The 27,011-nt window shown below is 41.8% G+C and overlaps 1 protein-coding gene across 1 annotated transcript in view; it reads left to right on the top strand.

The window, feature by feature from the left end:
* Positions 1-27,011, top strand: part of PIH1D2 (PIH1 domain containing 2) — a 198,227-nt gene that overhangs the window by 98,911 nt on the left and 72,305 nt on the right. Inside the window, exon 3 of the mRNA XM_086957185.1 lies at positions 18,587-18,710. Coding sequence (XP_086813311.1) covers positions 18,587-18,710 — 124 coding nt within the window. The remainder of the gene's footprint in view (positions 1-18,586; positions 18,711-27,011) is intronic.

Below are 27,011 nucleotides of genomic sequence, written 5' to 3'. Positions count from 1 at the left end.
CACCTTTTCACACATCCGTCCATCCATCATTCATCCATGCAATCTTTTATCCATCCATACATCTATCCTTCATCCATCCACCCTTTCATCCATACATTCATCCTTCATCCATCCACCCTTTCATCCATCCATTCACCCATCATTCATCCACCCACCTTTTCACACATCCATCCATCCATCCAGATCCATGCAACCTTTTATTCACCCATACATCCGTCCTTCATCCATCCACCCTTTCATCCTTACATCCATCCTTCATCTACCCGCCTTTTCACACATCCATCCATCCATCATTCATCCATGCAACCTTTTATCTATCCATACATCCATCCACCCTTTCATCCTTACATCCATCCTTCAGCCATCCACCCTTTCATCCATCCATTCACCCATCATTCATCCACGCACCTTTTCACACATCCATCTTGATCCATGCAACCTTTTATCCATCCATACATCCTTCCTTCATCCATCTACTGTTTCATCCTTCCTTTCATCTATACATACATCCTTCATCTATCCACCCTTTCATCCATCCATTCACTTATCATTCATCCACCCACCTTTTCACACATCCATCCATCCATCATTCATCCATGCAACCTTTTATCTATCCATACATCCATCCACCCTTTCATCCTTACATCCATCCTTCATCCATCCACCCTTTCATCCATCCATTCACCCATCATTCATCCACCCACCTTTACACACATCCGCCCATCATGATCCATGCAACCTTTTATCCATCCATACATCCATCTACCGTTTCATCCTTCCTTCCTTCCATCCATACATACATCCTTCATCTATCCACCCTTTCATCCATCCATTCACTTATCATTCATCCACCCACCTTTTCACACATCCATCCATCCATCATTCATCCATGCAACCTTTTATCTATCCATACATCCATCCACCCTTTCATCCTTACATCCATCCTTCAGCCATCCACCCTTTCATCCATCCATTCACCCATCATTCATCCACCCACCTTTTCACACATCAACCCATCATGATCCATGCAACTTTTTATCCATCCATACATCCATCTACCGTTTCATCCTTCCTTCCTTCCATCCATCCATACATCCTTCATCTATCCACCCTTTCATCCATCCATTCACCCATCATTCATCCACCCACCTTTTCACACATCCGTCCATCCATCATTCATCCATGCAATCTTTTATCCATCCATACATTCATCCTTCATCCATCCACCCTTTCATCCATCCATTCACCCATCATTCATCCACCCACCTTTTCACACATCCATCCATCCATCATGATCCATGCAACCTTTTATTCACCCATACATCCGTCCTTCATCCATCCACCCTTTCATCCTTACATCCATCCTTCATCCATCCACCCTTTCATACATTCATCCACCCACCTTTTCTGTGCCTCTCTCATAGGGGGGAGCGGGGGGAGGGGTCAGTATCTCTCTGCATCTTCTTCCTTCTTCTTCCTCTCTCATGGGAGGGCATCTCTGTGCCTCCCTGCTGGGGGCGGGGGGCGGACAGGCTGTAACAACATCTCACCTGAACAACAGATTCTCAGGCACATTTCTCCCGCACAGGCGCCAGGTATGAGGGTTCGTGCTTTGTGCTTTACAGGCGGGACCCACAGCTCCAGGCGCGCAACGTCCATGGAACTCAAAGGGCTACAGCCTCCTCCGCCAGCCACCCTCCCCTGCCCCCCATCCCTTCCCCTCCTCGTGTATGTGAGCCGGGCTTAAACACCTTTAGGGACACACACAAAGCTGCACCCGAGTACTTCACAGGTCTTTAAAAGACCTTTTACTTGTTAATGAGGCTTTGTTGTTTTTCACCCCTTGGTGTGAATTAGGCCTCCGCCGTGAGCACCCTCAACCAGCCCGACGCCACTAAGGCAAAATGATAATCTGCGACCCCCTTCCAAGGACTCCACGACCCCCCTGGGGGTCGCGCCCCACAGATTGAAAACCCCTGGACTAGTGTATGCTGGTTGAGAAGGGGGTATCTGAGGGCTGTGGATGCCACCATAAATGGGCTAAAATTTGGGGATGTTGGCATAAATATTGAAGTTTCGTCTGTGATTCTTTTGCTCACAATGCATTGGAAAGATGTACGTCTGAATATTTGGGATTGAACTCCATTATTGTCAGCACTGCGGGGAGGGAAAGAGGAACTGTTACTAGTCTGTACTGAGATGTCATTTAATTTACTAACACACAATAAAAAGATTTATATATAAAAAAAATGTTAAGTGTTGCCAGTGTTTTACGGATTTACAATTATTGAAGTGGGCTTATGTACCATTTGCTTGCGTTTCCCATGGTTTCACATTTTGACAGGTGTTTTGTTGTCTTTTCTGTACACTCTGACATTCAGATAGCACAATGAATGCAGATCTTGTACTCACCTGCAATCTTTATGAAGCCCAAGATCCTGAGGTTATGCGCTATTCGCTGATATTCCTTTTTTCCCTATGTTTGAGGCAGAACTGTATCCCATTGTCTTCAAGACGCATGTCACATTGTCAGGTCATCTAGTGCCTCCCTCTCTCATTCTGCAGACATTGATTATTAACCTCGGGCTGTTGTCTGGCCTGTGTTTTCACTTTGATCAGATACTAGACACCTCTCAATCTGGATTCCACAACAACCACAACACAGAGACAGCCTCCTCGCCGCCACTGATGACATTTTCGCCCTCCTTGACCAAGGCCATATGGCAGCCCTATCAGCAGCCTTCCACACCGTCTCCCACTGCACACTAGTCACACTATCTCCAAAAAAAGAGAGTTTCCCAGGGACCAGAAAAGACTGGGTATCAGATACTTATCAAAAAAGAGAAATTCCTTTCTGTGTATTAATCTTTCAGTTGGTGACCATGAGGCCTACACATTTAAGTCAATTCTTGTTACTTTATGATTTAGATAAATGTTGGGTGAACATTAGTACTCCACACTAGAATGTCATTTTTGTTACTCTCAAAAATTTATTTTTATAAGTTAACATTTTTAAAAATTACATACAAATAGTACTGTTAAAAGGGTGCTCTGTTACACTATTAACCACTTTCTAACAATTCCAAATTACGGTATCTATCGCAGAGTCACACCTGATTAAAAAATTGTATACTTTTATCTGTTCAAATTAAATACATAATACAAACAATTCATATACAGTAAAAAAAAGTCCCACTGTCGACACGTTTCGGTGCGCTGGTTACATTTATTGCACCTTCCTCAGGACGGACGAAATTTAAAACCATAGATAATTTACTTCTTTCTAAAAAAGAAAAATGAATATAATTAATACATTGTTCCTATAGAGAGTTTTAATTCTAGTTGTGGACTAGTCTGGTGGAGTTCACTAATTATATGTTTTACGCCCTTACTTGAAGTATAGGGATTGCAGTCCTTATGTTAGTTTTCAGGACCGTTATATTTCCTTTTCACGTTTTTAGTCACTCACACCGTAGTCTTTAGGATCCTTGACTTTCTACAATAGAAGAGCATGGAATTATATACCATACTACAAATACTTCTGGCTTGTTCTTACATATCTCATAAGCCACTTACTCATAAACTTTTACTTGACCCTTTATATATGGGTGTCTGTCGAAGCAGGTGCGTTTTTCAATGTGCACCTTCTAGATTGAGTAATCTTGCTGTGCCTGTAGGGTACACGAAGATTACTGAGTGGTATGGGTCATAGTTTTAGGGCTGGTGAGTCTAAATGGAATTTATCACACCAATACATACCGAAAGCTTTTGAATCTAATGCCGACACTCAGGCTGTTCTTGCTTACACCCTCTCACATGGTTTCTTTATACCTATGCCAAAATAACATGACATTGTGCTTTAGTACGTTTATGCACGAAGATCATGAATCATCCTTTTCCCTGTCATTATTTGTTGAAAAGGGTGGTATACATACCTATTGGGGATGTGGTATCTTTTAGTTGCCTGAGATGCAGCACTTGTTTACTATTCCTTTAGCGCTGTTGGTCTCAATGTCGGGCGGGGAGATGTTTTCAATTCAATCTTCTCCCGACCTATGAATAAATCATATTCAGTGGAACGTCATGGGCTAATGTTGACATCGCATTTGTAAATCCCTCAACATGCCTGCACCATTTCCCTGGTTTCTGTAACTACACTTCTTATTACATGCCCCTTAATTGAGCCGGTACTAACCACTGCTTCTGTGGCACAAATATACTTTGACTTTTCTGTTGATTGGGAGCGCACAGCTATTTTTTAAAAGAGAATTCAAATTGATTACGTGAATTTATTAAAGATTGGGTGCTACAAGCAGGTGGCACGTCCGTCCTACGTGCGTTCGGAAGATACACTCAAAGTCGTGTTCCCATGTGACTTGGGAACATCCCTGTCTTCTGTGCACACCATACGGTGCTTAAATAAGCTTCCACAACATTTAGATGTTTGAGATATTTTTAATCATCATTGTTCGTCATTATTTGCATGACTGAAGTTTCTTTTGTAGGTTAAATGTTTTCAATATAGCTCCAATGCATTTCAGGTTTATTCACCCTTCATCTGGGAGCTTCTAAAAATAAATGAGACATAGCGCTGTTTTAGAAAATATTTGACATGGAGTGGCAGTCGTAGCATGCGTGGTGGATCGTGATGTGAAGGGATTAGCCGAGTTACACTACTCGAGATTCACGGTGTGCACATAACGAGGTGAAGGGTCCAGGTAAAGGGGTTCATGCGGAAGAGAATAAGTGGAAAAAAGTGGAAAAACTGCTAGATTAGCGTGCTCTTTTTTTCGGAGTGACATGCGGGGTTTAACCAAGCTGTGCCGGGGCTAAAAACCTGAAAGACTCACGTTTGACCGTTAACTATGCAGGCTTCTGGAAATAAAGTATGGGTTTTGTTTTAGTAATTTGTTTACTACCACGGGTCAAATGTGTGCAAAAGGCACCTCTCAGGTTGTGGCGTAGTACTTACTGGATATCGGCGTGCTCGGTTTCAAAGCGGGTGATCAGTTTCGGCGTCCCTGCTCCTCGCGGACCGGGAAGTGAGTGAGAGTTAGTTTGGGAAAGTGTAAAAATAAGCGTAGGACTACCGGTGGCGGCCATCTTGGGTAGGTGAAAATCGAACGGAGGTGTGTTGAACAAACTGGTTAAGTGTGATATTAGATAAACATATGGTAATGACATAAATACATTACAGCAAATGTTTGATTAAAGTAAAATAAGTATAAACGCAAAAATAATCATGTGTAGAGAGAATACAGTGCATTGGTGACCAATCGTACTGCAGGACAGTCAGTAAATGGCATCAGACACCATAGGGTGTTCTATAAGTAACATGAGTACTCCAAGCGATCATTTAATCCAGTGGGTTTCATAGATTGTAGTCTATAAATCCATGCCATCTCTCTTTTGAGGAGTTCCTTGTGGTTGTCTTTTCCCTCTCGTTTTTCGATCACTTCAAGTATCAGGAACTTGAGTTGTGACACGTTGTGTCTGGACTCTGTGAAATGTACTGCTACATTCGATCTTGTGCTGTTGTTCCTTATGTTGGACTTGTGCTCGTTGATCCGAGTCTTTATTTTCCTCTCAGTTTTTCCAACATATATGCTGCCACATGGGCATTTGATAAGATAAACGACGTTCTGTGTATCACACGTGGCGTTGACTCTTAGTTTGATTTCGTTGCCTCTCATTGGGTGGTTTATGGACGGGCCTCTGATTATGCAGTTGCAATTTCCGCAATTCATGCAGGGTTGAGTTCCTTTGTATCGGTGTTTGACAGTTGTATCATTGCTGAGAATTTCTTTTATGTTTGCGCTGCGAGTGTAGGCAAAGATGGGAGGATTCTTGAAAGAGTCACCAAAGTCTTGTTCTGCTGTGAGAATGGGCCAATGTTTTAAGATGGTTTTTTTGTATGCTGTACTGTGTGTAGAGAACCTTGACACCACGACCATCCTGTCTTCCTGCTTTTTGGTGGTTCGGATTAGTAAGTTTTTTCTTGGGGTGTTGTGGGCTTTTTGTATGGCTTCTTGAATGATTGTATTCGGGTATCCTCTGTCGAGGAATCTTTTTCCCATCTCGTTCAGTCGCAATTCAACTGTTTGGGGGTTGGAAATGATCCTTTTGACTCGTAACATTTGAGATGTCGGTAAATGTCGCTTCAGGGATCCTTGGTGAAAACTAGTGTATAATAGTGTATTATTTCTGTCTGTGGGTTTGCGGAATAGGTCCGTGTCGAAGCCAGTTTCTGTTGCTGTAATTCTTACATCCAAGAAAGTGATTGTTCTTTGGTTGGTTTCCCACGTGAATTGTATTCTATCATTTATAGAATTGAGGGTTGCTAGTGCTTGTATTAGGGATTCCTCTGAACTTTTCCAGATGATAAAAACGTCATCTATATATCTGGCGTACATTTCAAGATGGTTATTCCAGTTGGGGTCGTTGTAGATATTTGTCTCTTCAAAGAGTTTCATATACACGTTGGCATAGGTCGGTGCGGCACAATTGCCCATCGAAGTCCCGGACCGTTGCAGGAACCAGGTGTCCTCTTGTCGGAAGTAACTGTGGTATAGTGTGTAAACTATTAGTTCCATCAAGAATGTTTGCATCTCTTTTTCTATGTTACTCTCCAGAATGGCTTTCTCCATCGCTTCTATCCCTCCTTCGTGGGGGATGGACGTGTATAGTGATCGTACATCCGCAGTACACATAGTGAACTGTTGGTTAGGGTTCACCTTGACAAGTGCCAGTTTCTTTAAAAAGTCTGTAGTATCTTGGATGTAGCTGTTCATGTTTACCACTATCGGTTGGAGATATCGGTCAATGAATTTCCCTATTGGCTCATGGAGAGAGCCCTTGGTTGAGACGATGGGTCTGCAGGGAGGATCCCTCAAATTTTTATGAATTTTAGGAATCATTGTGATGGTTGGGCTCCTGGGAAATGTTTTGATAAGGTATTTTTTTGTCCGATCGTCAATGATTGTTCTCTCATGTGCTTTGTTAATGATGTGAGCCAGCTCTTCTTTGAATTGGTTGGTGGGATTATTTGGGAGTTTCAGGTAGAGTTGTTCATCATTAATATGTTCGTCCATCTTTGATTTGTACATGCTGGAGTTCATTATCACAAGTGCGCCTCCCTTGTCAGCTTTCACGCACTTGATGTTGGTGTTCTGTGAGATTTTGCGTAGAGTGTCAAAATCTTTCTGTGTTAGATTCCTGTTGATGGGTTTATTATAGTTGAATTTGGATATATCCTGTTTGATTAATGTTTCAAATAGGTCGATGCTTTTGTGGCTTGTGGGAGCCTCAAAGGTGCTGGATGGTCTTAATCCCATGAGCTGGTCTGTCTTGTTGCTGGTCGGGGGAATGATATGATCGAAAAAATGTCTCAATTTGAGCTTCCGTATCAGTTTGTATGTACTTACTTGAAGTTCCAAATGATTGGTTTTGGTGGTTGGTATGAACGATGTGCCTTTGGATAGTAGTCTAATTTCGTGTGGGTTCATGATGGTGTCAGAGATGTTTATAATTAGTTGTTTCTCTTCTTGGTTTTCTTTGAGCCTCTCGTGTTTGCTTGTGGCGGATCTTTCTCTGTTGTTCTTCCTGAGGCCCCTCCTGGGTCGTCTTGATTGTCTTGGCCTTCCACTAAAAAAGGAACCGCAGTGGTGGGTTCAGTGGTGGTATCTTCAGTTGTTTGTGTGGTTTCCTGGGTTCGTGGTTGTCCTTCTCTCCTAGGTGGTCGATTGGATGTATCACTCCCAGATGACGATGTATCGGTCTGAGGGTTAAAGGGTTTGTTGCGTCTTCTCTGGGCATACACGTCTGCCCACGTGTATACCTCCCCTAACTTATAGTCCTGTGTATCTCTTTTGAATTTCCTAATTTTTCGATCGTTTATTTCTTTGGCGTGTTTTTCTATCTGTATTTTAGTGTCCTCCAGGATCTGTGTTAACTCCTCAGTAGTGATCATTTTGGTTAGTTCTTCTTCCACCTCTTTGATTTCCTTGTTTAGTTCTGTGATGATGTTGGATAACTCTTGAACGATAAGTAAGATTAAGTCAAGACTGCACTTATTTAAAATGGCGTTCCATTTTTCTTGGAAGGTCTTCGAATTCTTACAGAGTGATGGTTTTAGCGCCAGTCGTAACCCTCTGGGAATCCGCATTGACCGATGGTATTTTAGCAACGTGGTGGCGTGAAGTTTTTGGTTAATTTCTCGTTTGGATAAGTACATTAGTTGCCGGATACACTGTTCTTTCGTGCGATTGGAGGTGTTAGTTGCTATGTCTTCATTGATTAGCGCATAAATGCGTGTTGTTTCTTCTGCATCAAATGCAAGGGTATCAGCCTTTGCTTCGGTAGATCTGGCTATTTCTTCGTATTGCATTTTGTATGTGGCGTGCTGCTCTCCACTGAGCGGATAATTGAAATGACTTTTCTGTTGATTGGGAGCGCACAGCTATTTTTTAAAAGAGAATTCAAATTGATTACGTGAATTTATTAAAGATTGGGTGCTACAAGCAGGTGGCACGTCCGTCCTACGTGCGTTCGGAAGATACACTCAAAGTCGTGTTCCCATGTGACTTGGGAACATCCCTGTCTTCTGTGCACACCATACGGTGCTTAAATAAGCTTCCACAACATTTAGATGTTTGAGATATTTTTAATCATCATTGTTCGTCATTATTTGCATGACTGAAGTTTCTTTTGTAGGTTAAATGTTTTCAATATAGCTCCAATGCATTTCAGGTTTATTCACCCTTCATCTGGGAGCTTCTAAAAATAAATGAGACATAGCGCTGTTTTAGAAAATATTTGACATGGAGTGGCAGTCGTAGCATGCGTGGTGGATCGTGATGTGAAGGGATTAGCCGAGTTACACTACTCGAGATTCACGGTGTGCACATAACGAGGTGAAGGGTCCAGGTAAAGGGGTTCATGCGGAAGAGAATAAGTGGAAAAAAGTGGAAAAACTGCTAGATTAGCGTGCTCTTTTTTTCGGAGTGACATGCGGGGTTTAACCAAGCTGTGCCGGGGCTAAAAACCTGAAAGACTCACGTTTGACCGTTAACTATGCAGGCTTCTGGAAATAAAGTATGGGTTTTGTTTTAGTAATTTGTTTACTACCACGGGTCAAATGTGTGCAAAAGGCACCTCTCAGGTTGTGGCGTAGTACTTACTGGATATCGGCGTGCTCGGTTTCAAAGCGGGTGATCAGTTTCGGCGTCCCTGCTCCTCGCGGACCGGGAAGTGAGTGAGAGTTAGTTTGGGAAAGTGTAAAAATAAGCGTAGGACTACCGGTGTACTCTATGAAACCCACTGGATTAAATGATCGCTTGGAGTACTCATGTTACTTATAGAACACCCTATGGTGTCTGATGCCATTTACTGACTGTCCTGCAGTACGATTGGTCACCAATGCACTGTATTCTCTCTACACATGATTATTTTTGCGTTTATACTTATTTTACTTTAATCAAACATTTGCTGTAATGTATTTATGTCATTACCATATGTTTATCTAATATCACACTTAACCAGTTTGTTCAACACACCTCCGTTCGATTTTCACCTACCCAAGATGGCCGCCACCGGTAGTCCTACGCTTATTTTTACACTTTCCCAAACTAACTCTCACTCACTTCCCGGTCCGCGAGGAGCAGGGACGCCGAAACTGATCACCCGCTTTGAAACCGAGCACGCCGATATCCAGTAAGTACTACGCCACAACCTGAGAGGTGCCTTTTGCACACATTTGACCCGTGGTAGTAAACAAATTACTAAAACAAAACCCATACTTTATTTCCAGAAGCCTGCATAGTTAACGGTCAAACGTGAGTCTTTCAGGTTTTTAGCCCCGGCACAGCTTGGTTAAACCCCGCATGTCACTCCGAAAAAAAGAGCACGCTAATCTAGCAGTTTTTCCACTTTTTTCCACTTATTCTCTTCCGCATGAACCCCTTTACCTGGACCCTTCACCTCGTTATGTGCACACCGTGAATCTCGAGTAGTGTAACTCGGCTAATCCCTTCACATCACGATCCACCACGCATGCTACGACTGCCACTCCATGTCAAATATTTTCTAAAACAGCGCTATGTCTCATTTATTTTTAGAAGCTCCCAGATGAAGGGTGAATAAACCTGAAATGCATTGGAGCTATATTGAAAACATTTAACCTACAAAAGAAACTTCAGTCATGCAAATAATGACGAACAATGATGACAAATATACTTTGCTCACTCTTTTGGGGTCTAAGGCACTCCTAGCATGAAGCCCTTCTTTTTCTCATTATTAAAGCCCATAGGGATATGTTCCGCCTCTACGCACTTGCGCATTAAAGGTTCACAAGTAATCTAAGATTAGAGTTTTCTAAAGCGGACAGCATCAAGCTGTTCTTGCTACTGGTTTAAAGCCCCAGGGATTTCGTCTTCCTCTGTTAGCTACCTCCCAAGTGCACGATCCTTACCTTCTCGACCGGACATTCGGCGAACCTGCTTGCGACGGCTTCCTGCTATGACCGCTCCTCCTGACATGAGTCACATGCGCGGGCCTTAAATACCCTTGTATTTCGTTAATTGAGTATCAATTAACTACTTTAAATGATGCAATCAAGTTTATTGTGGCACGTGTGTTCGCGCCATTTTAGTAGTTTTTAGCTGTTAGGTTTTCAAAGAACTACAAAACCGAGACTATAACTTCGCCCTTCCTCTGTGATTAATTAACGGCACCCGATTGTTAACAAAGTTGTTAAGTGGTTTTAAATGTGGAGTGTTGAGACTCTAAAACCGCGGACTGTGGCTTCACGCTTTCTGTGTAATTACTTGGCGGCACCCGTATCTCTGCGCCATTGTTGTAGTTTTTGATAACGGTCATGTGGGAACTACAAGATCGCGATTTAAGCCCTGTACTTGTAGCTTTATCCTAGGGGCTCTGACTTCGGCTCCCATCATGTTGTTAGATTAATTCATTGATTTTAATGCTCGTTATGTTTTATTTTATCTAATAATTTAACTCAGACACGCGCCGGCGCCCGTGTGTCAGCGCCGTTTTAGTAGTTTTTTATAAAGGTCCTATGGGGACTGCAAGAAACGGGTTCAAACCCTATGTTTGCTGCATCTCTAGATTATATTGTTTGAATTCTCTATACATATCACAATATTTTTCAAACATATTGAGTACAAAGTGAACAGTGTGTGTCCTATACTTTTAGCTTATTTATCAATTCAGTTTAAAAACGAGTTGTGATTCAATTCTTATATAGTGTTTGTTACAGCAATATTTAATTTCGCTTATAAAGAATAACAGTATATGGTACAATCTTTTTCACAAACTCTCATAATGATAACTCTATATCCAATTTATCTTACCGTTTTTGCACATACACATGGTAATTGGTTCAAATGCAGTACGACTGTACTACAGTTTTTATTTTATACAGGTTAAGAACAATGCTGCTCACATTTTTTCACATTTTTATGAGCACAAGATTAAGCATATACTCATGTCCTATTCGAGCTGGTATACAGTTGGAGGGGTACTCTGGCATATATGTCACTTTTATTCATATCAGATAGTTTACATAGGGAAGGGATATACAATATTATCTAATCATTCTGTCCCATTCCTCTCGACCATTTAGTCCTTGGTAATATGACTTAAATTTGGACATATAAAATTGTTCCCTTTGCTTTCGTTTTCTGTTCAAATCACCTCCTCTTACTGAGATCTTAATCTTTTCCAAAATGAACCACTTGATTTCATCAATGTTATGATTTTCAGCTATCCAGTGCTCAACCAAAGGGGCATGCTTTTTTTTGTTTCTTATTGCAGAGCGATGTTCCGTCAAGCGCAGACGCATTTCGCGCCCCGTCTCTCCAATGTAACATTTGTTACACGGACACAACACAAGATACACTACATTGGTGGTACGGCAATTAACGTGCTCATTCATCCAATGGGTTATGCCCTTCACTTCTAATTTGTCAGTCTTGATGATATTCTTGCAGTGTGAGCAAGATCCACAAGGCAAGTTTCCCCTAATGGGATTGTTGGTCACAACATTTCTTTGTCCTCCACTTTTTGGTTCTTTAAAGGTATGCACTAAGTGGTTTCTTATGGTCTTATTTCTCCTATACGCATAGGTTGGTTTTATCATGGGTACTGTTCCTGCTTTATTTAGTATGCCCCAGTTCTTATTTATCAGGTTTTTTACCTTGTTACTGAAACCATTATAGTCAGATACCATAATAATTCCATCGTTGCGGTTATTTGTTTTTGAAGATGCCTCAAATAAACTGTCACGATAATAATACTTGGCACGCTTATATGCTTGTTTTATTAAGCGCTTAGGGTATCCTCTCTGTGCAAGCTTAGTTTTTAAAATAGCTGCATGTTTTTCATAGCTCATTCTATCACTACAATTCCGCCTTACTCTTAGGAATTGACTAAAGGGTATCCCATCTTTCTGACATTTGGGGTGGTAGCTCGTATGATGAAGTAGGGTATTGCGGTCCGTGGGTTTTACAAACAAATCTACATTGAGGACCCCTTCTTTTTCGTAGATCTTAATATCTAGGAAGTCTACTGAAACCTGACTTTTGTTGGAAGTGAACTTAAGGTTTGAATCCCCACAGTTTAACCATTCTAGAAAATTTATCTAGTTCCCTTTCCCGACCGTCCCAAATAAAGAAAATGTTGTCTATAAAACGAGACCAGCACTTCACATTCTCGAAAAAAGGACACATTTCGTTATAGATGTGCTGGGTCTCAAATCTACCTACATATAGGCATGCCAGGCTGGGAGCACATGTGGCTCCCATACTGGTGCCTTTGATCTGACAGTAATAATCCTGTTTGAATAGAAAGATATTATTTTTTAAGATTATCTCTATACATTCTACAATGAAGGTGTTCTGTGAAGTTAAGTCGCCATTTTCATTGCCTAAGATATCCTTCATCATTCTCACAGTATCTTCTTGCGGGATATTTGTATATAATGCTTCAATATCAAGACACACCAACCATTGTGTATCTTTATTAAATTCTCTCCCTTCAACTTTGGAAATCATGTGGGTGGTGTCTTTTATGTATGACGGTAATTGTGTGACCAAAGGCTGAATAAAGTGATCCACGTATTTACTAAGTGGCTCAGTTAAGGATTCAATTCCTGACACTATAGGGCGCATTGAAATGAAATGAAATGAAATGAAAAATTCCACTTATATAGCGCATAACTGCCCGGAGGCCTCGCAGCGCTGGTGACTGATTACTGTGCTTGACTGCAGGGCAAAGTTAGTACGCTTTTGAAAACAGGTAAGTTTTTAGATCTCTCCTAAATGACATCAAATTGTCATTTTGTCTAAGGGATAAAGGCAGGGAATTCCATGCCTTCGATGCTGAGCAAGTAAATGAACGGCCACCCCAGCGGGCTTTCTTGATTTTTGCCGTGGTTGCCAGGTGCAAAGAAGCCGAGCGAAGAGTTCTAGGCGGCACATAAGGCAGTACTAGGGGAAACAGCACTGCCGGGCCAGTTTGATGAAAGGATTTGTGCAGAATGCACATGGCCTTGAACAAAGTTCTTGCAGCCACTGGGAGCCAATGAAGCTCCTTTAGGGCTGTTCTGGCTGACTGCCAACGAGGAATGTTAAACAGTAAGCGCGCAGCACAATTTTGAGTGACTTGGAGATTTTTTTGTCACTGATGCCGGAGCCCCTAGATATAAAACGTTTCCATAATCCAGGCGAGGGAGTATCAGGGCCTGTACCATGACTCTTCTCGCCTGAAATGGAAGTAGGGGGAGCACTTTCCTGAGCATTTTCATTAGCCCTACGCATACGGAAGCTGTTTTTGTGGCTTGGACCGAAAAGTCCAGTGCTCTGTCCAGCCAAATTCCCAGACTCTTTATCTGGTCCTTTGGGGGAGGGGGGGTGCCGAGACATGAAGGCCAGTTCACCGACAGGAAGGTAGGAGAAGGGTTGCCTAGTAGCATGATCTCGGTCTTCTCCCCGTTGAGTTTGAGATGGGAAAGTTGCATCCACTCAGCAACAGCCTCTAGACACGGACCCAAGGTGTTGAACGAACCCTCCTTGTGGTCTAAGGAGACCACAAGTTGGGTATCGTCAGCGTAGGTAACAATCCGCACACCATAAGGGAGAACTATCTTCTCTAGAGGCTGCATATAGACATTAAATAGTGTGGGGCTCAGGGAGGAGCCCTGAGGAACCCCACAGCTGAGCGGATGCTTAGATGATACCACCTCGCCCTCAAAGACCTGGAAGAAGCGTTCCTCTAAAAAAAGAGGTCAGCCACTTCAGGGCCGCGCCCGACACCCCCATGCCTTTCAAACGATGTAATAGGGTGGCATGGTTAACAGTGTCGAACGCGGCACTGAGGTCCAACAGTATGATAGCAGTTTTTCCACCTTGATCCATTATTGCTCTGGCCGCCTCTGTGACTGCCAGAAGGGCGGTCTCAGTGCCATGCTGAGGACAAAATCCTGTTTGGGAGACCTGGAGAAGTTTGTTAGACTCCAAGTAGTCCACAAGTGTTTTATTGATATGTCTCTCCAACAACTTACTCAACCACGGAAGCAGCGAGATAGGGCGGAAATTGGATAAGTTGTTGGAATCCAAGTTCGGTTTTTTCAGCAAAGCCCTAACCCGCGCACATTTCCACGTAGAAGGGACTGAGTTGGCGGTAATGGAGGTATTCAAAACCTCCAGCAAAGACGGGCGAATGGCGTCCATTACTTTCACCAGGGTCTGGGGCGGGGCTGGATCGTTAGGGGATCCTGAGGTGACCTTCTGGACCAATGTGTCTAAAGCCTTAAAATCCAGGAGTGGAAACGTGGTCAAAGAGCATGATATATGCAAGTCTGAGTCAGAAGCAGAGGGAGTAGATATGTCATCGCCATTTGTCACAAATTGGGAGTAAATGGTCTGAATCTTCTGGGAAAAGAAGGAGGCGAGATTCTCACAGCGGGCCTGTAAACCCTCTGAAGGTGGTCTTTCAGATGGAGGGGATATCAGGGATTTAGCAATTTTAAAGATTTGCCGCGGAGCGTTGGCCGCCATACTAATTTTAGTTTCATAAAACTCAGCTTGGGCAAGTTTTATCTGGCTCTTATAGTGCCTTATTGCTGATCTGTACTCTGAGCTCTTAAGTTGAGTGCGGTCCTTCCTCCATGCTCTCTCAGCTTTCCGGCAAGCTTGTTTTAGCAGCCTAAGGGCGGGAGAGTACCATGGGGCAACTTTAGGTCTTTTTATTGTTTGCAAAAAACACTTCGGGAGGACTAGATCCAATGTGCTAGAGATCCAGTTATGGAACTTAAGGACAGCTAGATCAGGATCTTCCAAATTTTTATGCACCTTAGGCAGCCCATATAGTGCAGGGACCTTAGGGTTCTCGTTTATCAAAAAACGGTATTCCTCCTCACAAATGATGTTGTCTTCCTTTGCGAAATTTACAACATCATAGACCTTTTTCTTAAGACTATTCCATTCTCTCACACTACTGGATTTGTAGTGTAACTCATTATTCAAAAGTGTCAGCATTCTTTTTTCATAGTCTTCTGTAGTTAGAACCACTATACTGCCCCCCTTGTCTCCTGGTTTTATCGTGATATCATCACTGGATGACAGGGATTTTAGTGCCTCCCTTTCCTCTTTTGATAGGTTGTTGTCAGTCCATACCTGTGTGTCTAGTAGTTTCTCTAGACCAATGGTCACTGCTCTTTCAAAAGTATCTACCTCTGGTCCTACCATTGCTATACTGGGTGTCCAGATGGACGGTGGTTTTAAGCCAGATTTATTAGTGGTTTCTCTGTTTTCTTTTCCCTCAAAAAACTTCTTGATTCTAATTTTTCTGAATAGGTCCCTAACATCCCTTTCAATGTTGAATCTACACCCTGTTGTACTCGGGGCAAAACCCAAACCCTTTTCTAGGACACTAGTTTCGTATTTAGTTAGTATTTTATTTGAAAGGTTAATTATTGGGGCTTTTAAGGCTTCTATCTCTATTGTCTGTCCATGTTTGGGGAGTGTAGAGTTCTCTCCCACTATTCCCACTCTTTGTGGCTGCGGGTCCGCATGTATGGTATCCTTGTCATTCCCCCCGCTTGCTGATTGCCCTGACGTCCCCTCCCCCGGGCTCTGAAGCCTCTTTGTTGTCGCCTCTGTGGCTGTCCTAAAAAAACTGGTTGATATTCTCTGTTGTTTATCTGACCTCCTTCTCTTGCCTCAGTTCTATTTCTTGAGTCCTGATGGTTGTCTCCTTCTGAGTCGGAGCTATTGTAGGAGGTATCAGAGAATGTCACATTCTTTTTATGATACCTGTTTCTGTTATAGGTAAAGTGTTTGCCATTATATTCTGTTGGTGCTGGTTGCTCATAGTAGTCTTTTTGGATATAAGGATACACAGATTAAATTTTATAATTGGCTATATCTTTACGTAGCTTGTTTGTTTTTTTGTTTATCATGTACTCCTGGTATCCACTGATATCTTCCATTATCTCGTCTAGTTTTTTCTTTGCGTCTTCCAACGCTGTGCTATCATTAAGTTGTTTTTCAAGGGTCTCGATTTCCTCCCTCTCTATTATAATGATGGCTTGTGCAGTCTCTATTATGAGCAACATCCAGTCGCGACTGCATCTGTTCGCGATTAGTGTCCAGCTTTCCTTAAACTTCTCATTGTTCACGAACAGACCCGGTTCGTTCCTAATCTGAAGTCCTACTGGTATAATGCCTTTCCTACAGTACTGAATTATGAACTCCGAATGTAGTTCTGTTCGTATCATTTTTTTCTTTAGGTTCCAGAGTTTATTCCACCTCTCATCGTCATTTTTCGTTAGTGTCATGGAATTAATAGTTTTTGAGGAATCTCCTATTAATTGTTTAAATTGGTCTTCTGAAAAACCAAACGTACGTAGTGTATCCATTTTCTTATTTAGCGCCCACTCTCCAGCTACAAGAGCTGTAGAACAATCTCCAAAAAAAGAGAGTTTCCCAGGGACCAGAAAGGACTGGGTATCAGATACTTATCAAAAAAGAGAAATTCCTTTCTGTGTATTAATCTTTCAGTTGGTGACCATGAGGCCTACACATTTAAGTCAATTCTTGTTACTTTATGATTTAGATAAATGTTGGGTGAACATTAGTACTCCACACTAGAATGTAATTTTTGTTACTCTCAAAAATTTATTTTTGGGGGCCAATAAAGTGATGGGTTATATGTCAAGCAGCGGTCTTTGCCTCCTGATTTAAAAAAGTCTAATCCGCCTATGAGGAAGAACTACTTTGTTCGAAACACGTCAGGCATTATACTTTACCTGTGGTTGGCGGAGAACGCTGCAGCCTTATTTGAACAAATGGAGAGTGCATCCTAAAGCTTCTGGCAATGTGAACCCTTATGTATTACGCGGTAGTAAAACCGCGGGGATTGCACCAACCGCCGAAACTGCGGCCGACGGCCCTTGATGTTGGGGCTGTTTTGGATCCATTTTGTTGGCGCTAGATGATTTGCAGCGTCATCTGCCTTGCACGGATGGCCCACTAATGGCATTATTGTAACTATGTACATTTTGATTGACTTTTTAGAAGCTGATGATCTTCAAGGTTTATATGCATGGACTGCTGATCCCAACATGCAAAGCAAAAGTTCTACAAGGCTCCCCCTGGGGGCCAATAAAGTGATGGGTTATATGTCAAGCAGCGGTCTTTGCCTCCTGATTTAAAAAAGTCTAATCTGCCTATGAGGAAGAACTACTTTGTTCGAAACGCGTCAGCCATTATACTTTACCTGTGGTTGGCGGAGAACGCTGCAGCCTTATTTGAACAAATGGAGAGTGCATCCTAAAGCTTCTGGCAATGTGAACCTATATATATATATATATATATATATATATATATATATATATATATATATATATATATATATATATATATATATATATATATATATATATATATATATATATATATATATATATATATATATATATATATATATATATATATATATTCATATTCATGCACTGAATTTCTGACTTGGAGCACGTTTTTTGTGGTCTGTACCCGTTTCTGGCGTCTGAGGATTCAGGACTTGTTCTGAGACATATATATATATATATCTCACTCCAAACTTCAGCATGCAAGTAAGGCACTGACTCCGTGAAATTGATGATCCCAAATAAGTTTTATTCACTCATTAGGCTGCTTGACGCGTTTCGGCGGTAAGCACCTCACTCTGCTCTTCTCTTTCTTTCTTATCTACATCCTCTCTCTCTTTTTCTTGCTTTTCTATCAATTTTTCTCTGTTGATTTTTCTGTCTTTCTTATTTCATGCTCTCCTTTTTATTCACCCTTTCTTCCTACTCTTCCTCCCTACTCTTCCTCCATCTTTTGGCAGACTCTTCAACAAGGGACCAGTAAAGGCAAATACAGAATTGGGTAATTGCTATGCAGCAGGCCATAGAGGGGACATCAGAGAAATTGCACTGTAAGAATCTCAGTTCCTTCTGATTTTCAGTCGCATTTTTAAGATCCAGCAAAAAAAGTTCTACTTAGAAAAATGTATGATTTCTTTGTAGGTCCCAGAGGAAACAGATTTATTCATTAATGTATGCAAGTGGAACAAGATCCCGGCTCCCCAGTCCCATGCCGACCCTGTTCCCTTGGGCGCTGGTAGATTAGAAGAAGTAGGCAGAGAAGCAGGTATGTTACATTTCTTGATTGCACTAATCACTTTCTTCCTCCATTGTTGTTGGCATGGCATGATAGTAAATTGTAAATGTACTCAACCAACAACACAGGAACCAATTCAGAAACCTGTTTGCTTTTGAATGCTCAGATGTTAAGTTTGCGGTCTGAATATCTGCGCATTAATTGTGGCTATCTGTATTTGTGAATGTGATAATTTTTTTTTTATTTATCTAGTGGGTAATCATTATGTATTATAAATATTTTCAGGCAGTGCAGTGGGGGGGGTTACCCGTGGGACATGGGTGATTCATTGGACGGGGCAAAGGTGTAGTTAGGCACAGACAGGGTTGAAACACCCACTGCTAGAATTTTGTGGGTATTATCAAACATTTTGTATGGTCAGCCTAATCATTGATTTCTGTGTATTAAGGGGTTGGCCTTTCTAGAAGAGTGTCTAGTCTTCTGAGGCCAGCTCCTTTTTTTCGAATTGAGAAAGTTAATTTCTTAAATCCTCTATATATAAATATAGCAATTACGTTAATTCTTTTATTTAACTTACTTTAATTATTTAGAACTAGTCTGGCTTGTTACTATGAGAACCTAAGTTAATCCAACTTCAAAATGTATGTTTTTGAAATGAAAAACCGTTTTGCCAAATCCAAACCAAACACACCTTAGTCAATAGGGGAGATCAATCAATGTAAAAATTAATGAAATCACAACAAACTGCGGATGAATTTTTCAACTAACTGATTCTGCCTTATTCAGAGAGATACCTTCATTCACTCAACTAATATTATATATTATACGTGTAGCCACACTTTTTGTAATCTTCACTAACTCTGTGGTTTCATTAATTGATTTTTGGTGTGTTTTTTGTAAAGTACTCAGTGATTCCGTATGTCAACACCATCCGACCTTGGCGTTTAAGAGTCTACTAGCAGAATATGTCTCTGCTCTCCTCGAAATTATGCTGATAATGGTGCAAATAAAAACAGATCTACCATTTATCATGGTAGATGTATAGATTTTTGTTTGTGGGGGTAATTTGTCTTAACTCTCCGGCATTCATGTTTTAATTTAATAATTAATGAATATATTCATATTTATTCAGATTTCAGTTTTTTGTATTGATTTTACTTTCTTTCTCTAAATAGCTTCTAATCAATTTTGTGACCATGCCACTCTTGAGCACACATCAAGTAAATCTTTATTGTATGATTCCCAAAAATCATTTACAAAGAGCGACCTATATTGCAACATAAAAGCAGAAGTCAAATATAACAAGCATTTACAATGCAATGGTTTCGCCTTTTGAAAAGTTTGAGCTATTGGCATTGTAAATGACAAAATGTGTATTTATGTATTGGTTTTGAAAACAGATAAATAAATGGCATTGTCATTTACAATGCCAATAGTTTAATCTCTGGCAAATGCCACTCATCAAGCTGAGACACTCAGCTGCAGTCACAACTGTGGTTTGGAAAAGACACGGACAAACTGGCAAAGCCAATAGGTTTAATGTTTGTGTGATCAAGCAGGTGCAACCCATTGTACTAAAGGTGCTGACAAAAGCATCAGAACAATAGATGCTATAGAAAAAAAAGGTTAACTTTATATTCTATAGCATCTATTTTACAAATACTTTTACCAATTCTCACTTCCCAACAGATGTAAAAAGTCCCTCATGCATTCAAGTGGACACAAAAGAATGCACCCAAACAGCCAACAGACAAAACTGTGATAATGAAATAAGCCAGTCACTTAATACAAGAGGAGTTTGAAAATACTGCAAATAAATGGATGAAGGCTCTAGAGCTAAAGAAGCTAACAACTGAAGGATGATCATCCAAAGCACCTAAAGAATGTTTAGAATACGTTTGACATGAATAACACAACCACCATAGACGTCTCACCAAAAGGACGTTCATTCCTTACCCAGTGATAACATACATCTTTCTCAAATGGATAAAATAGCATTTCCAAAACCAGGGGAAAAAAATCTGCACTTTTTGGGTTAAGTTCCACCCGACATTTTTTGAACATTGGATGAGCCACAAAACAGAAATCATCCATTTTTTATTTTTTTATTTAAGTTCTCTCAGTGTTAAAGGAGCCTGCCATCTTTTTACCTCTTTGGGAAATGTGACCCTTCAAATGAGAAAAGTCAGCCACTCTGCAAATTTCCGCACCATCCTCTTAGCCTCAACTTTCCCTGATATCCGTAATTAGCTGAATCATTTGGGAACGCCCGGACCGAGACAAACTATCACCGGCCAACTCCAGTTCACTGGCTGGTTCCTGAACGACTTAACGCAGGGCATTCGCCACCCACAGTCTGACCGTCTGCTCCAAGCCACAAGGCGCCCGCCAGCTACCTGATGACAGATGGGACAGTGTTTACACACTGAAGAGGCACGTGCGGACTACACAGCGAATGAACACTTAGTAATTCTATGCAGTGCGCTAGGATTGGCTGAGTTACCCCCAATACTGCAATCCTGGGTCACCTTACACATCAGGAGTCCCTGCCTCTACCAGGCGACCCCCATAATATGTTGAGCCGTGGGATTGGCTCCCGTGCGAACCGGAAGTACTGAAATTACGGACAAATGTCATCCGTACAAAAGATGAATAACAGACCCCGAGCAGACTGAATTCTCGGACGATCCGCATGAGTAGCGGACAGGTGGTTGTTTTTAACGATGTGCAGACTTGGGGAGGGGGTTTTGTATAGAATAGAGCGAAAGGTTTGTGAAGAGATTAGTGATGTACCAATGTAGTGAGCGAGAGTGCATGTTGTCTAGACTTTGGGGAGGGGCGCTTTATATCAAGACCGCTGAATATGTCACAGAGAAGCGAAAAGGGCGCTTTTGGAACCAGGACCTAATTTTCGTAAGGGCATGTTCAGTTGAAAGTTAATGAGTCATGCAGGGCTGTATGTCACAGAGAAGCGAAAAGGCCGCTTTTGGAAACAGGACCTAATTTTCGTACGGGCATGTTCAGTTGAAAGTTAATCAGTCATGCAGGGCTGTTGAATGATTATACATTACTGCAACTTCAACAGAAGGAATCAAATCAGTGCAATTGTATAAAATCTGACTGCTCGGAATATGCCTGGCTTCATTTAACAAGGATGCACAAGCACCTACGGACAGCTGGAGGGGGGCGGGAACAGACAGCGGTAGGGGGGCGGGAACGGGGACACGAACAGCGGGAGGGGGGGCAGGAACGGGAAGACGGAGATCGGAAGGGGGGTGCAGGAACGAACGGGCACACGGAAAGCACTCACCTGGACCTGGACTTCCTCCGGCGGTGGTCGGCCGCGGAATGACAAAAAGAAACCTCGATGAACAAAAAAATAAACCCCGCCCACCGCCGCACTGACGTGACAAAAGGGGCCGGATGAGAAAAATTCTCAGAAACGCCCACGAGTCGCCTCGCAAAATGACTGACTCCTCTGTTTTCCAATGGCTAGCCTCCATTTATGGAACTAGCCAATGGGAAACAGAGGCGGGACAAACAGTCATACTGCAAAACAAAAGATTTCGCCTGCGCGAAATGCTGCTTGCGCAGATTTCGACAGGCGAAACCTAACTAGGTGATTAAAACCTATACGAAAGTCATTTATAAAATCTTATTAAGATTGCTTTAAAAACATAATTTTTAGATCCCAAATGAAATTGGCAGTTTGTGTGTATGCGACCTAAAACAAAGATCAAGATTATAAAATCAATATAGGACAATATAAAAAGGCACAATATTTGAAGCCCAAGCAAGATTGGCAACATTAGTATGTGCAAGGGGCCAAGTATTGTGAGAGCAGCAGATAGCTCCAAAAATTGTATAATAGGGCTGGGCGTTTTAAGCCATAACCTGGCATGCATAAGGCTGTAAAGTGCATGGGCGTGCAGTTTTAAGCCATAGACAGAAATGCATAGGGCTCTAAAGTGCATGGGCTTGCATAGACTAATTGCAGTAAATTACACCAGTGTGGAATTGTGGCACTTAACATTTTTGACCATGGCCACACGTACATGAGGCTTTAAAGTACGCTGATATGCATAGACAAAGAAACAAGAAGTGCTGAAACATCTGAGGAGCCGTAAAGTGCAGAGTGTGTGTGTGTGTGCAACTATAGGCTTCCATGATCCTAAATTGCAGGATTAATGCATAAATACACGTGGTGCCAAATCAAGTGCAGGGCCCCTCCCAAAAAGATATACAATAAAGTGCTGAATCCTAAAGTGCAAGAAAAATGCATAAATCTGTGCAACGCCTGTTCATCCAAGAGACCCCACCAGAGGGAGTGTGCAAGAGGTTCATGAGGCACAAAATGCAAAGTCAGACCCATGCACTGGTCCCTTGAAGTGCAAGCTTCATGTGTGGGGATTTGCACTTCCAGGTCCTAGAGTGCGAGATACTTGTGTGAAGCCATTCAGTGCCAATTCATGTAAGGTACCCCACAGGAAAACTTTCTACAACAATTGATGTTCAGCAGCATGTGCTCTGCTCTCATTTGCCTTCAATTCATTCGACATTCGTAAAATCCTTTGTGCTTCCACGTAAAACTTGCCAGTTCGTGCAAGGTCCATTGGCACCGCAGTTGTGTAGATAAATGTTACAGCCTCTTTGCAAGTTCTCGTGCATTTTACAGAATCATCATCTCTGATGTGACAAGGATGGGCAGCAGCAGACAATTCAGCCCATTGGTCCGACTGCCTCATTAGGATGCAAGCGATGTTGGGGGTGGGTGGGCGGGAAGACCGCCGCGTCCGACTCAATCAAGGATCTCGTCAGTGAGGCGGTCGAACTCCCATTTCCTGCAATGAGGGTGGTGCCTGCTCAGGCACCGCTGAAGGGATTACAATGTCCCTTTCCACCGGCCCTTTCATGGCGGTTCACCCAACATGAAAAGGCAGGTGGAAAGTGACTTTGGGGGGCCCCTAGCAGGTCCCTGTTACACCCCTGGCCCTCCGCTGTGGGGCCTGGGGGGCACCTATGGTGCCACCGTAAACATCCCTGCACCATGTGGCAGGCACCAGAAACATGGTATAATATAATATATAATAACAAGAGGAGCTTAGAGGGAAAATAAAGGGTACTGTTAGGGAAAGCCCTCCACTCAATGAAATGCAATCCGAAAATTCCCTGTACCCAGGATATGAGTTAGCAATTGTCTTGTGGGCATGAGAATAAACTCCTCTAGAATATTCTATAATAAAATTCTAGGTATACCTCTTCGTAATTCTCTAAGTAGGTATTTTATTGTCTCTAATGCCCCGCTCTCCTAAGCAAACACATTACTTGTAAATACTAGTGAAAAAAGAAGGGGGTTCACTGTGTATTCAACTCGGCGCGACCAATATAGTCAGCCCTAAGTAGGACTATACCAACATCCACACTTACACAATTCGTACCAGAAAAAAAGTTGTGGCGGAAAGGAAGGCACCTCACGGGCGAACACCCTCGGGGCAAATTGGTCAGATGTTTACCAAATATTGTGCCCCTTTCTCATCATAGGTGGCCGTTCCTATTTCCAGAATTTGTGAATCAAGTGAAAAAAAGGAAAAGGGTAAAGAAAAAGTGCAGAGAAAAGGAGCTTCAGAGCATAGCTCCTCACAGAGTGATAGTAAAATCAACAGTCAGACCTCTTGAACCACTTTATTACTAACTGAGGTCTAGGCTGCTGAGTTAAAAAGGCTGGTAGCTTATTGTCGCTTACCACTACCTGCAACCGACATGTTTCACTGCCCGTAAGAAATTATGGCAGATTCTTCAGGGTTAACACTCTGTTGCTGCACCCACATCAAACATCTTTAAAACTGGAAGCTGCTGAGTTGAAAAAACAAACATAAAATAATTTTAGGACCCATTCTGAACCTTAGCATTATAAATGTTTGATTTCTTAAATCCAAAACAATGTCCTCCACCAGTATATTTTGATTAGAATAGAGTAGAACTTTTACCCTGGATCAGCTATGCTCAATCGTACCAGCTGAAGAGGCAGATCTCCGCCTTACTGTTGGTTGTCGTATCAACCTAAAAAATCATTTAAGGACAATAGGTATAAAAACTAGCTATAAGACTAGCATGCCCTTAGTAACTCGTTTCAGTACTGTCCTGTTATCACTTCGCCGGACATAATGTATTCAAACAAGATATCTATTGTTTCAGTCAGATCTTATTGTGTGTAAAGAAAATATGTGAGATTTATCTCCCTAAACCCATTTCAAGCGTTTACTGTGGCTACTGGGTTTAGGTCCCGGCTGGTAGCTAAACAAGATTTCCCCATTTTTTGAAAGAGTAATATAAATGCCTTCTTATATCCATCTCGCGTCTCAAGATCGTTCATTTACTTAAAGGAAAGTCCTCACTCATCACATATGATGTTGCAGCCCATTAAAAAAATTCCATTCCAGTTGCCATCGTGAAAGATATTTGACAACCACGGAGGAAGCCGCTGTGCCGCTAAACTAAATCACACCACCCACGGGTCCCCTCCTCACCATACAGGTTTTGAAATCGCGCCGTAAATCATCCCAGGAACAATTTCGGGATTGAATGCGCGCAATTTAAATGCTCCGTGTAGACGCCTGAAAACACACAACCCCCGGTCACGTGATCGTGAACACCTCGTCACGTGCAATGGTGTAGCGTGTAGTCATCCAAACAGAGGTGGAAAGCCGACCAATACGGGGGCCATTTTAACGTGGTGGAATCAACACAACCATGTACATATTATGCCCTGAATATTACAAACTCACGGTGTTTGGTTTACAACCCGGAGTGTTAAGTCTTATTGATCGCATTCATCTCTGATAAATGGTGAATATAATTTTATCAACGGTTAACTAGTTCGAATTATTAACCGATAATTCACTATTTTTTGTGTTTATAATAATGAGCAAAGGAGGGGGGAAATATACCAGGCTCTGCCACTCTCGAGTATTAAATCTGGATGAAACACATAGATGTTTAATAATAACACAATGCAAATTCGATAAAACGGATGGAAATGACCAACTAATGCGGGGGCCATTTTAAAGTGGCAAAGTCATTGACACTTTAGAGTTCAATTTTGATGGGGTACATTTAATGTTTACTGTGCTTTCACAGAAGATCCAGAGAGGATCTCTGATAAATGGTGAATATAATTTTATCAACGGTTAACTAGTTCGAATTATTAACCGATAATTCACTATTTTTTGTTTTTATAATAATGAGCAAAGGAGGGGGGAAATATACCAGGCTATTGTCCTTAAATGATTTTTTAGGTTGATACGACAACCAACAGTAAGGCGGAGATCTGCCTCTTCAGCTGGTACGATTGAGCATAGCTGATCCAGGGTAAAAGTTCTACTCTATTCTAATCAAAATATACTGGTGGAGGACATTGTTTTGGATTTAAGAATCCAAACATTTATAATGCTATGGTTCAGAATGGGTCCTAACATTATTTTATGTTTGTTTTTTCAACTCGGCAGCTTCCAGTTTTAAAGATGTTTGATGTGGGTACAGCAACAGAGTGTTAACCCTGAAGAATCTGCCATAATTTCTTATGGGCAGTGAAACATGTCGGTTGCAGGTAGTGGTAAGCGACAATAAGCTACCAGCCTTTTTAACTCAGCAGCCTAGACCTCAGTTAGTAATAAAGTGGTTCAAGAGGTCTGACTGTTGATTTTACTATCACTCTGTGAGGAGCTATGCTCTGAAGCTCCTTTTCTCTGCACTTTTTCTTTACCCTTTTCCTTTTTTTCACTTGATTCACAAATTCTGGAAATAGGAACGGCCACCTATGATGAGAAAGGGGCACAATATTTGGTAAACATCTGACCAATTTGCCCCGAGGGTGTTCGCCCGTGAGGTGCCTTCCTTTCCGCCACAACTTTTTTTCTGGTACGAATTGTGTAAGTGTGGATGTTGGTATAGTCCTACTTAGGGCTGACTATATTGGTCGCGCCGAGTTGAATACACAGTGAACCCCCTTCTTTTTTCACTAGTATTTACAAGTAATGTGTTTGCTTAGGAGAGCGGGGCATTAGAGACAATAAAATACCTACTTAGAGAATTACGAAGAGGTATACCTAGAATTTTATTATAGAATATTCTAGAGGAGTTTATTCTCATGCCCACAAGACAATTGCTAACTCATATCCTGGGTACCAGAAACATGGTGCAGGGATGTTTCAAATGTGTATATTTTGTATTGCGTCGTGTGCTGCAGCCCGTGGCACATGCCTCAATACGAAATATACACATTGCGACCGCCATGAAGGTGGTCGCATCGTAATGCAGGCAGCAGGACTGCTG

This window comes from Lissotriton vulgaris, chromosome 2_1 (genome assembly GCF_964263255.1).
Source record: "Lissotriton vulgaris chromosome 2_1, aLisVul1.2, whole genome shotgun sequence".
In the NCBI taxonomy this organism is placed as follows: Eukaryota; Metazoa; Chordata; class Amphibia; order Caudata; family Salamandridae; genus Lissotriton; species Lissotriton vulgaris.
Note: the sequence above shows the minus strand (reverse complement) of the source record. Positions and strands in the feature narration are given on the sequence as shown.